General features: G+C 29.9%; 1 protein-coding gene across 1 annotated transcript in view; it reads right to left on the bottom strand.

Moving 5' to 3' along the window:
- LOC111033417 overlaps window positions 1-16,137 on the bottom strand; it is a 146,080-nt gene that overhangs the window by 22,387 nt on the left and 107,556 nt on the right. The window contains exon 4 of the mRNA XM_022314134.1: window positions 14,682-14,815. Within this exon, the coding sequence (XP_022169826.1) occupies window positions 14,682-14,815 (134 nt within the window). The remainder of the gene's footprint in view (window positions 1-14,681; window positions 14,816-16,137) is intronic.

Consider the following 16,137-nt stretch of genomic DNA (forward strand, 5'->3'; position numbering starts at 1 on the left):
GAGGTGCGCGGAAATCCCATGTACAAAAGCTCGGCTCCACTACACTCGTTAATAAAACTTACCATTCACATGGCTGTCAGCTGTTGAGTGGTTAAGCCCCGGACGCTGTTATTTATTCCAAAATAACGAGATCATGAAATCAGGCAGTAATACGATGTTGGAATGCGGAACGGGTTCGCAGTTAAGTGTTCTAATAAAGACTTTCATACGTGAAGTCCATTATATTATGTGATGTATGATATTATATACTACTATGTAGTAGTATTGTGTATTGCATTGTATATCATGCAGTATTATCCTTATCTATCTGCATAAAATATAAAAATGCATGTACGTCTGTATGGGGCTTGTAGACATGGATATTGCTGGAACCTATTGACACTTCATTTTTCACACATATTCCTCGAATCTCATGGCATAATCATGGTTTTTTTTCAAACCCTTTAGGGCCAGTTGTACAGTCTGTGATTAAACTCCGATTACACTTAATCAGCTGATAACAGATATTTAACCAGCCAAATGCAGCCGGTTTACCTGTGATTAACTTTAATCACAGACTGTACAACTGGCCCTTAGTGGGCCATAGAGTGATTCACACATGAATCTCGATTTTTCTCACGGATATCGAATATTTTTTCGTTTATATATTGTACGGTAGTCATTGGTTACAGAAATAAAATAGTCTCTTATAATACTATAATCAATATAGTATATATGTTATATATGAATGAATGTAGCTTAATACATAATATTCAAAAATAACTAAGCCGATTTTGACGAATATTGAAAATTGTTCTTGTATATGTCAGTAAAGTTTAGAGGGTGTAAACAGTTTAAACAACGTTCGAAAATATACCATGTGATTTATTCAATCCAGTACAAGCGGATTTCCCATCTCTGTTGAATTGGTTCACAAAGCGAGGTACTTTAATTTGCTCGTGAACTGAAGTACATTTTAAAGCCGGAATACAACTGCATTATAATGCCAAGTTATATAATATGATGTGTTCTAATTTTTTTCATGGGCAAAGTCGAGAGTTATAGTAATACATTTTATACTAATATAATGAATTGTGATATTTCCAACATTTTCAAATCGACAAACTCCGCATATCTTCTAACATCGTTACCATGGGCCTATTATCCAAGACACACAAAGTCACAGAATTAAATACCTCGAAAACTGCTCGAATTTTCATTTTATTTTAATCAGTCAACATTTTCATAATAATTATTGAATAGTTGAATAAATTACAGTGGAAAAAGAGGGTTTTCGTCTTTTAAAAACCAGAAAGACATTTATAAATTCCTTAAATAGAACAAACTGTCTTGATGTATATTTAAAATGTCCACAAATCATAATTTGAACTAGTGATGGGAATAATCGAATGATTTCGATAATCGAGTAATTAGTAATCGAGATATTACTATAATCGAGATATTCACTCGATTAAAATAATCGAAATATTATTTCGTCATGGTCGAGATATTCATTCGATTAAAATAATCAAAACATTAAACATTATTGATTAAAAATCAACCAATATTCAACTTATTAATACAAAATTAAAAACATGGTTAATACGAATTCATTATTACACTTATTTTTTTTTTTTTTTTGTTCAAGAAAAAAACTCGGCAGTTACATGGCCATTAGTTACAGTTATGGTATGGTTACAGGATTTAAGATTTTAACAGCATTTTTTCTTTTTTAAGATATTACAATATTAGAGATATTAATATGGTTTCTAAGCATTAACTGATGAGTAGAATAAAATAATACTCGAATTACTAGTATTTTATTAGTAACTAGTAACTACTAATAAATAGTAATTAATAATTAGTAATTACTGTTATCATTCGATTATTTTTCCTAATAATCGAGTTACTCGATAAATACCAATAATCGAGTTACTCGATTATTTTCTCTCGATTATTCCCATCACTAATTTGAACACATTTTTTATTATTAGAAAAAATGGGTGTGAAAGTGGGATCACTTGTTTACTTATTGTCAGTATAAACTAAAAAAAATGCACGATGTTCCATACCAAATTTTTAAAGATAAACTTCATATTTTACATTGAATTGATAAAATAAATCGATGACTTTCGGAAAAGACAATAATATTATGTATTATAATACCATTGAGACGCGGGCGCTTGCGCACTCCCACACACAGCTATAATATATTCATTCAAAATGTTTCTATGAAATAATCATTTTTAGTGTCATGACAAGAACAATGGAATGTGGTATATACGCGTTGACATATTATAAATACTATTTAATTAATTTTGTCAATTGACGACTATATTTATACACATTACACACCGTGACCATTATCCGAAATGTTGTATGTATCATAATATCGAACGTCATTTTTCGCCTATTCGTTAAAATTCATATTAGTATTCACGTGAATTCGAGAAATATGAATACAAAATTAATTACAAGCACTCGTAAATTTAATACATGAATATAATTAACAATACGTAAATTATGGACATGATACTGCATATTGCTTTCAATTAGCTGATTATAAAATAAGATAATAATATTATGTGAGCTTATTAGAAAAAAATATTACTCAAGCACACTATCAAATTCTACCCAACAATAGGGATTCGGCTAAATAGTAGATAAGAATAGTGGTAATTTATTTATTTTCAAAACGTCCTTGACTTGAAAACATTATGTAAAACGAATTAAATGAAAATGATTATTATCCAACACACAGTTTCATACAAATAAAATAAAATAAAAACACACTTCTGTTTTTGATAATTATCATTGTTTAAAAACCTGGATGGTTCGGAAGACGTTCTTTCTCAAACTTTTATTTTCTATTTCTTAATAATTCAATCATAATAAATTGACAGCAAACATGATGCAATACGAATGCAAAGAAAATAATAAATAAACTACTTGTGACTCGATTTAAACCACAAAGGCAAAACCTTTTATTATCATAAATTGGATTATAGACAATTTATTAATAATATTTTTCATTATACAATACTTTATATTTCAATATAAAACTTAAAGAAATGAAAACCTTTCAAAACTCTATAAAAATGCCTTTTAATACAATAACGGTAACAAAAATTTATGAAAATAAAAACAAACTGTAAGCTTTAGAAAGTAAGTGTGCAAATATTATGAACTTTTTCTAGCAAAATATTTATTCATTTTTTGTGCCTTTAAAATACCCTTATTATTTTCAAAGTGTTTTGATAGATATTCAATTATGAAGGAACTTGAATTAGGAAATATTGTGAATTTCGATTCCTTTGCATATTATTATTTATCACAAAAATATATTTAACACACAAAAATAAACAATAATATAGTTATACATTATTTGCAGGAATATTATAATTATTATAATTTTTTATTTTAATCGATAAGAAGACACAGTTAAATTTTCAGTCTTAATCCTATTTGGATATTCATTCAATTAGTCGCATTAAAAGCATAATCAATTGTCTGCAACTATGGCTGAATGTCGTGTTGTCTGAACTCGATGTTACTAAAATGACGAGCGATTACGCCGCATTGTGATTCTCTGTTACATCGTAATATATAATTTGAATGACCCCGGGCCATGCGTATGTATGGTATGAAACAAGCAAAATGACATTTTGATGTGAGTGATTCTGCTACATTAAAGTCACGTATAAAATCCAGATACAGTATAAAACACATCTACAGACTACATCAAATTATAATAAAACGATAGTCGATGTTATGCAAACATTAATATAATTTATTCAGACTAAATATGACTAAATCAAATATAACATGTAGGGCAAACGATAAAATGTCATATTTTAGAAAACTCCAACTTATAAGTTGTGCTCGCGATCAAATAACCGTGATACTATAGTTTGTGTTTGATAGGTAATACTATACCTACTTCATAATACATCAAATTGAAATAAAGGTTGTTATTAATATAGGTACTCGTAGTAAAGTATTAGAAATATCATCGTACCTAAAATAGTATCATAATTATTATAAAGTATCACAATATTCAGTTGACATAATTTAAAATTTAAAAACGATGAATAATGTTTTGGCAGTTTAGATATAGTTGATAAAAAAAAAGCAGGAAACTTGTCCTGCTTCATATCAGCTTTCAAGTGAACTTGGTCATTGTGAAGGTATCAGGTTAGTTACAGTGACCATTAAGGATATGTTAAATTTGCAGAGATACAAAGATTCTGAACGGATCGGTCAAAATTGCCTATATTAATAACTACGTAATAAGAATATTTGATTATATATTTAATGGATCAATAGTATACTAGCCAATGAGGACCCACCATACCTTAGTACTTAGTGTAATTATTGTCTGTTCATTCTGATATTTTTGTAATTTTCTTGTTAATTTTTATTTAATACAATACAATATAATTAGGTTCGTCCCCTATTTAATAAATGCATTATATTTATATTGTATATCAAAATATATTATTTTCATTTTTTTTTTTTTTTTGTCAATGCTGACTTACCGTAAAACTGTGTGAACAGGTCCTGATATCAACAAAAAGAAATAGCTTAAAGTTAATCTAAATATTTTGGAAATATCATTGGCAATAAAAATAATAATAACGTGCTAAAACCGCGAAAGTAAAGCATAATAACTAAAGTCGTTATACATATTTAATTTAAACATCCATTTTCGTCATAACTTTGACTTCTAATATCTATAAAAAAAATTACATTTCAGTAAGAATTAATTAATTACAAAAGACATTTTATTTTCAAGTTTTTTAGTGATAATTTTTAAAAACTAAAAAATGCCAATAATTAATAGGTCAAAATTAGTTTGAAATATTTTGACAATTTCATAAAAAAAAACATTATTTTCAATAAATGGTTTCGTATACTTAACTCAGTTATGACTTACCTATCAGTAATATATTTTCGAGTTATGTTCATAAATTAAAATATCTGTATTGGTATTATATATATATATATGTTCTTTTGTACGTCAGAATAAAAATTAGATTGAATAAATTGTGTTTAGTTTAATGTATGTAATTGGCAACCAACATAATCACTTATTTTGTTTTTACATTTTACATTGTTTGTTCATTATGTTGAAGGACAGTAAGTTTTTCAATAAACTGTTCGTGATAATATGATCCTGTAGAAATTTCGTTTTAGTATTTATAATCATGCCATCTTGACGTCTTAGTTCAAGTGGGGATTTTTCTGAATCTAAATCTGAAATTATGAATGTCATTTAAAGAATAAGGTAATTTTTTTTATTTTAAATTGTGCCAATCTCCCTCAAATCGTTTAAAGAAATTATACGCGATTTGTAGATTAAAAGGGTCTTTGTTTCTGGTCCAAATATTGATCGTATAGTATTTTTACCATGTTCGTTCGTTATAAAAATTTGGTTTCTGTTTTTTTTTTAGTTAGGGTCCTTGACATTATTTTTGTTCAAAGATTAGATCCAACATTCAAATATTATTTGAAAACGTTAATTATCGTTCATGAAGTCAATTACTCAATAAGAGTTTTTTTTCTTTATTAAATGTATTGAGTCTTAAAAGAGGAAAACTGATGCTTAATTCTGAAAAGAGCGTAGAGAATAAATTTAAGAAATTGTATAGTAGTTTTTCAACTTGTGAGTGATTACAGGATGATATCACAGTTATAAACGAAGATAATGTATGTAGGATTTGGTAGCTATTTTGTAAATATCGTTTATGGCTACTAAACAAAAATTATAATGATTAGTATACGCCTTGGAAGGAGTCTGTTTCACGTGTTACTATTATTTCATTGTTTTATATGCTGGTATTTGTATTTTTTATATAGTTGAAGTTAATACATCCAAGAACTGATTTTTTAGGGGCGTATAACCCTTTATCCTCTGAAAAAAATGAATAACATCTCGGGGACCAGATATTTGTAAGTATATAAGAATTATTTTTATCTTATTTACTTCGAGTCCCGAAAATGCTTGACCCCCTCCTCCCCCAGCACATAAGTCTGAACAAAAAGACTGAAGCAAAGTGTGTTATAATTATATTTGTGTAGGTACTTGTTTATTAATTAATTTTTGATATTTTGATATTTTATTCAATAATTTAAAACGACAGATTTTATTACAGTTGAACAAATTAAAACGTTATCAAAAGTGTATAGGTAAGTACAGTTCTAAACACCCACACTTTTATTTTATACAATAGTACCATCCAAAACGATTTTATCTCAAAGGCTGCAGTAAAGATGTTTCTAGCAATTTTCCTGATCACATTTTTCCTGACACGTATTGTACCCCATAATAATAACAACAATTGCTAGATATTCGAGCTCACGCACACACACACACACCCACATACACACTCACTCGAACACACTCACTATAACTTACGGTTGCATTTCGTTCAGTCATAATGGGATTTTTTTCCATATGGTACTTCTAAATCTTCATTTTTTTTTTATACATATAATCGAGTTAATGTTATTGTATCGACCATAAATTCGTGTGGAGCAAAAGAGAGACCTCGGTAGCCGTATAAAGTTTTATTGGGTTATATTATTATTATTCTAAAGAAACGCAATTGTGTTTGCTGCGATTTCATTTTGCTCATAAAAATTCAAGATCCTTTGTGTGTATATAAATAAACGTATACGTATATATTTTATAATATATGCATTTATTATATTTTCCACGATAATATTTTTTTCTGATAATAATACTACCTACTATAAGGACCATCAGGCTTTAGTCTATATTATATTAATTTGAAAGAAAAATTCATTGCACATAATATAATATAGTATTGTTATTTTTCATTCAACATGAGTAGTTTTTCATGTTTTCATCTGATAGGAATTAGTTTGACAATCTAGTGAGTAATGCGATTAGAATAGGTATCAAACATAACAATTATATTTTAATGCTATACGATAATAACGAAGCCACTTTTTTTTTATATTGCAAAATGTTACTTAATAAAAATATACATTGTACTCTATTGTAATCAATTTTATTAGCTGTGTATTTGAAACGAACATGGAAAAGCCGTAGGTATATCGTATATCGAATATTAATCAATAATAATATACTAATACATTTCCGTTAGACAGTCAGATTTATTGATATATTATTGTACATTTAAATATCGGTAGTGAATAAAAAGTCGATTATAATTCGTTGTGCAGTAACGGAAAAAAATTGTCAAATAATAGTTATAAGTGACAATCAGACTTATGTCAAAAAATGTTCACTATTTTCAGCTACTTCATAAGTAACTAACTATAGCTATGTATAATGTGTCAGTATTTAAATTTTAAAGTAAACTAAAGTTGAAATAACTAGTATTTTATTGTGATATTAATATGATCAACGAACTGGAATACTAAATGTGACAACATTTGTAATTTGTAATTTTATGAAAATTTTTTACCAGCTAAGCACGGTAACTGCATGTATTTTAATAGAACAACCAGCGATCGACATGCAGAGTAATAAATATAAATTAAGGTGGAACTTCACTTAATATTATAAAACGAATATTTTAATTTTAATATGTTCAGTTTATATACATATTTTTACCACGATTAAAAAATAAAAAAGTTCATGTTATACTCAGTGTTTTCAGAGCCAAATTAATTTTGTTTTATACAAAACATTTTAAATACACAGCTGATGCTATTCAAATTTTACACGATATTCAGTTTGAGCACTTGATCATCATTGTTTTCAGACATATATATAGCTGAGACCATGACGATACTATAATATATTTATATATTCTAAAATAAATAGTAATTATTATGTAGGTACTCGATAACCGGGATTAAATAGTAAACGCTGACAAAAATAACTGCTCTGAGCGACCATACGCATATTATTATAATATCACATCAAATAATGTATTAATTATTCTAGTAAAACACTTCTACAGGTTTAGTGATATTTACTGGTAAACACATATTAACGTATAGAATACTAATATTGCGTTTAATCAGTTTACCGATTTGTGTTTCTCCTACGTCAACTTGGATATTTCAATGAAATTCTTATTTCCCTATTTCAATTTAGTTCTCAGTATAGTACATCGGGCACAATGTGCACTGCTGTAATCTACCCATACGTTTTCTCTATAAATCTGTAATAACGTGAAAATCAAATTGAATACCTACTGAAAATATTTTGCTCATTTATGAGTGCAAAATGTAATATGTTGAACCATAGAAGTCTATTATAATACCATACCGCAGATATTCGCAGTTTTCCGATGTTAAAGCATTCATTCATGCGTACTAAAATATTAAGAACTATAAGATATATTCTGAGGAAAGGTAATTATAACGAAACCCGTGAGTTGAACCATGGAAGTACACGTGATACTCCGTACCCATAAGAATCAGACCTGTGGTGGTAACTGGTAAGGATATAAGGAAGAGTTTAAAATATGATTAAATATATACGTTTGTACAAACTGCTGACCCTCCGAGTCGTGTACACATCACACTTAGTGTTCACAACGTCCATTTACCAATGATTGGTGTGGTGATTGTCTTGGGCGGGGAGGGGGGATATTTTTTGGGGCCTTCCCAAAGGTAAAGTTATTACATATTATTAAAAAGGAGAATGCGATGTTTATGACATCGGTTCATTAGCCATTTCCACTCTCGCCGTCACTTTATTTCCGATTAAGTAAAATGACCGTTTTTTCCAGGTGGCGTTTCTATACACTACGTACCTATACATGGGAATTACTTAATAATCATCTGTCAAACAAATATTGGAGGTTACATTATGATAAGCGATTTTGACAAATGCGTACTGTTTGATCCAAAGATAATATAAGTATGGGTAGAACACAAGAACGTATTGCAAGAAAATGTAGTGATAAATGGTCCAGGTTACATGGGGTGAATATTGATATAATTATAAATGATAATAAATAATATTAATAATTAATTGGTATTAGTTAACGATATATAATTTATATTAAAAAACAGTCCACATGATTAAAATAGGTTTAGTTTGGTGATTTATCAATAACTAGGTTTATTTAACATTATTTCATAAAACAGTTCTTGTACATAACCTTATAAAAGGACACACATTGTCTTTCTCTTTTTACGTTCTATCTTCCCTCAAAAAGCACAAGCCCCCATATCAAACTGGTTTAGGTGTCCTATCCATTATTATAATATTATCTATGTTTGAACAAGTTGTGGTAGATCATACAACCAAGTCCAGTAGTTGCTAGTTGGCTCTATTTTTATCTGCCTGCGTTACCCTGAAGTCGAAGAAATCTTAAGTAAAACGAGAGTACCTATGCAGTATTTTTGAAAACGAAATATTCAATATTATCATGATGTAACTAAACATTTTGTTATCACATATTATTACAATATGCCAAGGTAATTGTTATGATAAGTATCTCTATTAATTTAACACACACTATATAAACTTCGATAGTAGTCCTAATCGTGTCAATAAATCTAACGCAATAATATTTGATGTAGGTTTGTCGGTGACGCAGAGTGCGAAGTCTCATAAACTTACTATTGAAAGTTGAATTAAAAAAAAAAAATCGTGTTGTTTTTAAAAACACAATAACAAGACGTAGTATTCGTTAGTATCGAATGACGACTACCAAAAGTGTACGTCGTTAAAATACGGCAACGGCAATTACGGCGAAGAAACGGTATTGCACACAATGTAATAAGAATAATTTTATATTGGCAGTCCTCAGTCTTGAAGTATTTTCTGCTTCAACAATATTAGAAGGCGCCGTGGGTCGTGTCTCTTGTCTACTCAACCACAACGCTCGGGTTCAAATCAAGTGCATACTTATATATATACACATATACATATATATATATATTCTATATAAATTATATTGATTGGATATAGGACCCAAGGGTGTTAGTCGGCGGTTCCATCGCGACTGCACTTGGCGACCGATATAATTAATTTCGGAGGGTTGAAGCGCGTCTGTACCGGAGACAGAAAGGCCAACTTCTTACGGGACACGACCGCTTTGAAAATAAATTCCCAGGCGCGCTTAAAGCGTGTTGATTTAGATGTACATTACGTATAGTGTGTTTTTCCCGCCGCGTTAAAATAACACAACGATATGGTTGGCTTTAAGATAAAACTAAAAATACGTTTTCAGCACGCACACGCACGCATGAATGCACTTGCCCACACACATACATGTGCCGGCTGTGTGTGTGTGTGTGTGTGTGTGTGTGTGTGTGTGTGTGTGTGTGTGTGCATACGGAAAATTCAACGTTCCTCGGGGCTGAAAGGTTTTCCGTGGGTAATTCGATGAGTATGACGAATGATACGCATACGTCGCTCGAAATCCATTTATTTACCTACAGTCATTTCTTATGGTAATTTTTTATACCGGTGTGATACATTTTCAGTTTTTCATTAAACGCGTCGAGACGGATCTGAAAGTCGTCGAGCTTCATTTTTATATTCACACTCGTGTGCGCCGTTTTTATTTGAAAAAAAAATTATAATAATAATAAAAATAAAAATCAGTTGATATTCTACCTACATAGTTAATTTTAATATTGTGTCGATACAAGGAACAAAAAATAACCTGTTAATATTGCCGCTATACCAAATAATTAATATTTCACTAAACTAAAGGTAACTGAATTTACAGTAGTAAGTACCTTTGATATTTTTGATTACGGTCTCTAGTACTATAGTTACGATAAAAAACATTTAAAATCAAAATCTAATAATGATATCAGTTTTCATATTTTAAAAACTAAAATGTAATTATATAATTTTAAGAACTAGTATAATTACAATTGACTCAAAAGTTTTTTTTTCTTTTGTATCAAAGAGTTGTACCTATATCGTTTTATTTTTTCCATGAAATTAACTATTAAAAAAAAAAAAACACTATTTTACTATTATTTTATAGAAAAGATCAAACCTTATCAAAATAGTGAAATACAATTTAAAAGAAAAAAACCATATAGATACGTCATATTCATCAAAAACAACAATGGTGAATATTATAAAATTGATAATTCAGAAAATATGTTTGTTATTATAAATACATTAAATATTATGTACAAGTTATTGTTTAAATAGAAATGTACTTAAAAATGTTTGTTGTGTTAAACAATTATATAGGACTTAAATATATATGTGTAAAAGAAATTAAGTTTTTGTTTTTCAGTTAACCTGTTATTCTAGTACAAAATACTTTTATTATTATACTACTTCAAGACGTAGGTAGGTTCTACCTATACTTGTTATTTTTAAGTACAGAGTGGTTACAGTGTTGCACTGGTCAAAACAAAACCGTGAAATCAGGGCCAATAAAATTCAGTTCCATTTATCTCTCTTCGTCTCTCGTGGGTCACATATTCTTTTGAGTAGAAATTGTCTCTATCTTTCGCCTCCGATAAATCACTAAGTTTAGGTACCAAGTCAACTCCAGCTCTTAGCCACGAAGGAAGAGGGACTAAATAATTCTGAAATAAATCGTGGGTTAACCGATTTTCTTCTTGGTGGGATTTTTTTTTCTTTACTCTATTCTCGACGAATTGATATGCAAAGAGGCTTCCTTTTGTAAATAAGACCTTTTTAGCTTCAAAACGTATCCGACTGGCCGATATTAGAAACCTATGGCGTGCGAGGGGAAACGAGGAAACGAGATAAAACACTTTTTCGGTTATGCAAAAATTTTTCGATTAATTCGTTTGTTTGACACATTTCCGGAGAGAACTAAACCATTCATAATATATTCTTCCATTTCGTTCTTATAAAAAAAGTTTATCCCAAATTATAATGATATGTGAAGTGTTCTGAGATAAAATGTATTGTAATTTTAGCACACAATTATCATCATTTATGTTTTTTGAGGAACCACTATTTGTACTCATGGTAGAGAAACTTGTTTTACATTTTTAGAAACAAAAATCTTCGATCTAAAAATATTTCAATATCTGGAAGTCATGAATTAAAACATTTTTTGTATTGAACATTAAAAATATAGATTTAAGTTTTGTTTCCACATTCCCCATGTCAGAGATTATTCTAAAATCATAGTCACTCAAGAATATTAATTAAAATCATAGTTAGATCGTTCAAAGGCACAATAATAGTATGGTATTAAATTAAAATAAATATATATATGTATCATACATTAACGGAATCTAGTATTAAGTGTTTTTTTCAGAGTTTCCTGTGATACCTGTGAATCCTATATACTCGATGATACGGATCCGCACGAAGACAGATTCATATAAATTAAAGTTAAACATAATCAATAGACTAACCATTTAAACTGAAATGTAGGATAAAGAAGAGAGCAGTTTCAGCCGTGAAATGCTGATTAAAATGGATTTCGAGTGCAATTATTGCGAGACGACCAATATAGCAGTGCGCCTGGTATAGAGTTGGAGATCGGTATACGACTGTGTGATTAAGAGCTCCATAATAAAAAAAAATAAAAAGCTCCGTAAACGACCGAGTGTGCCCATAAGTCGCTCAAACGTCGTAAAGGTATTTATACGGTCTCAAGAGGATTGGTCTCGAGTTGATACGAACATTTTGAAAACTATCGTTAGGCACATTTAGTACGAACAGACTTCCGAGTTTCGAGAAATGATTTACTAAGTTTAATATTCACGTAAATCGTAAACGACATCTCGAAATTAAGTGACGTGGTGTTAGAAAGCACCGGACCCATCATATAATCTAAGGCAGATTAATTTTCAAAATCGAAGAAAATTGTTAGGTAACTGTTTTGTAATTTAATCAATCTTTTGGCATGGTTTTACGATTTAATCAAACTTTACCTACGATAAAATTTTAATGTATCTTTATTGTTCCTGACTTTTATATTCAAATAGATGTATTACAACTATATTAAGAAAAATATATAATAAAATAAATGTATTTTTTGACTTAAATATGTACTCATTTTTCACCTCATATTAAAATAGATTACATTTTTACAAGAAAATTTACATTTTATCTTCTATTTACTTCAAAAACACTATAAAAAATATGTTTAACGATACTATATTTTTTTTATTATACTCAATTCAGACATTATTATACCGAACGTTTTAAAATATAAATTTAAAATTTAAATAAATCAAATGCGTTGTACATTTATGTTTTAATAACATTAAATCATTGTATATTTTTTGAACTGTAATATTAATATTGAATATAAAACGAAATAATTACAATACATTTTGGTCGATGATCTCGACTACATAATATGCCAATAACGTATGAAACATTTTATACATTCCAACTTTAAAAAACATATTATATTAATTTCGTTTTTTATTGGAATAACCTGAAATTGTATTACATTTTAATTTGTTTACTATTAATATTTACTTAATTGCCAACAAATAAATAAATAAAAATATATCTATATAATATTAACACCTATACTTTAAACTCTTTTGAAAATAATTCTGAGAAAATGTCTTAAGTAAAACCAATTATTTACATTTTACTTATAGGTAACAACGTCAATTGTTTTGTATTCGATCAAGAAACGTTTTTCACATTACGATTTAAAAGAAAGTTCACCTATTCATAGTCGCGTGTCGCGAGGTGGCATTTCTGTTCGTACAGGTTTTCTTTTTCATTTATATTAATTTACTATACAAACAACTATAGAACACGTCCTCGGGGGAAATTCGTGAAAATAACGAGCTGAAACTTTATTTTTATTATTATTATTATTATTTTTTTTCTTAAAAACATAATTCTTGGGACATCGGTCGGCGGAGACAGCAGCAGTATCCTCGGACTGACATGGACACGGCGGTGGTGTTTCGGTGGAACCTAAGACGTGCAGCACGGTCATATAATAGGTATTACACGGTCGTATGGCTTATCCGTTTCGGGACAGGTCAAGAGTTTAAAAAGTATACGCTTATACACGGAGAAAGAGAAAGACACACACACACATACACACAACACACACACACACGCACACAAACGGAGTAGAACGGTTTTTCGATTTGGTCGTTTTAGCAGCCGGACATTTTTCAACCAGTTTACCTGTCCCCCCAAGTGGCCGATTAGTGTCCGGACTTGATGCGAACAAAGATATAATATACTATCTATTACTGAGCATGTGACGTGCGGGCGCATACGACCTATGATGTATAATGAACGGTTTTAGCGGGTGAGTAACCATCCGCGCGACAGATCTCACGCCAGTTCGCGCGAGTCCGTTTGCACTTTCGTAGTTGTTGTCTGTGCCACGCCGCCGACACCACCGTCACGGGGTGGGCTGGTGAAAAAGTTGTGCGCTCGTTTTAAAAGCGCTTGATCGATGAACTTTTTCTATTATATACGATGAACGGTCAGCAAAACATGTTTGCGGGCGTGGGGGGCGACGTGCGTGTGTGTGCGTCCAAACGAGTTTTAAACTGTTATTAAAACTCGCAGGGCACTTCCCAATGCGTTTTATTGAGCTTATAACGCGAAAACTTTCGGACGCACAACCGGAGAAAAGTAATCACCAGACCGTACACGTACACTACACTACGATTTTATACGTTTTTATTTCCAGTCCGCGGAAAAAATAAATTATCTAAGACATTAATCGGTTCGTGTCTGTCAGTGTCCGATGGTTTTTTTTCATACTAAAGATGTTATGCTAAAAACCATTTGTACTCACCTCTAGGTTGTTGATGAACCAGGTGACCTGTGCTTGGGGAAATGTCATTTTGGCTGTACAGTTGGCTTCTAAGAATTCACCTACGGAGTACATTGGTCTGAGTCCTTCTATCCTCGGACCATCATCGGGAAACGCTATAAACGAGACATGATAGATTAAAATCACATTCATTGCAATAAATTCCATCAGTACTATTAATTGTTTAAGTGATAAGAATATGTACTGTTAAAATACATTATAACTCTAATAATTAATAATTGTATTTTTGTTCCAACAATACGTATTAATTTAAGTGTGTGTATAATAATGAACTATTCATTATATTGTATTCGTGTTTATGTTATGAATAATAATTACTACGGGTATTGACATTTGTATTGACAATAACAATTATGTCAATAATCAAACTACTGAATAACTCAAGAATGGTTACATTAATATTATTAATTATTTGGATTTAGATTACGACCATTTAGTCGAGTGTTACTACTGGGTAACTACTCCCCTCAGGCATTCATTGCCAATGTATATATATAATTTGCTTATTGTAATTATGTTTACAGATTGTATATTATGTAATGTAATAAACGTAAAAAAAAAAGAAAAGTATTGCTATAATATATTATCTAGAAGATGAAAGTTATGCCGTATGGAAAATATAATAGTGTACGTCTTCGTGGCATGTATCATTATAATTTATAGATAACAAAATTTAAAATTATACGCTTCTATTGTACGATTAATGATTATTTTACCACTGTGTAGATAATATCCTTATTAGTTATTATCCTTATTATTCTAACTAAAATATAAATGTTGTATTAAAAAATCAACGAATAACGATACTAGATTGGAATAAACTTTGGGTGAAAAATCACTACATCATTGTTGTTAATTAACGAAGTTGTCGAGATTGAAAATGTCTGGTTGATGATGTAATAAAAGAAAACAGTCGGAAACAACTAAACAGGTAATGTTTGATACCTCGCTAATGTACCTAATACACTTCGACGCATAATCACAGATATAGGACGACAATAATGACACAGTAGGTGGGGAAAATGTGTTGTAAATAAAATAATGCATTGACTGGAAGCACTGGATTGCATAGAATGGTTTCCTTCAGTTCCAGTGGCGATAGCTTAACACATATATCAGCAAAACCATGTAAATGGCTAAGTATAGGTACACTTTATTGTCAGCCACATAGTGACAAAGCTCAGAAGAAAATCGTTGAAACATATATGCTGAAAACTTAATCTGAGCATAATAATAGGATAAATCGCTCGTAGATGGCCAACCTATTCGGATTAAGACATAATTATTTAAAAAGCTTTAGTAAACCAACAAATCTAAAACTATAGATATTTTATATTTAATTGTTTTTTATAATACACATTATATAACATATTATATATGGAACCGTATATTATATACAATGTACATTGATTTATTT

Source organism: Myzus persicae, unplaced genomic scaffold (genome assembly GCF_001856785.1).
Source record: "Myzus persicae strain clone G006 unplaced genomic scaffold, MPER_G0061.0, whole genome shotgun sequence".
Classification (NCBI taxonomy): Eukaryota; Metazoa; Arthropoda; class Insecta; order Hemiptera; family Aphididae; genus Myzus; species Myzus persicae.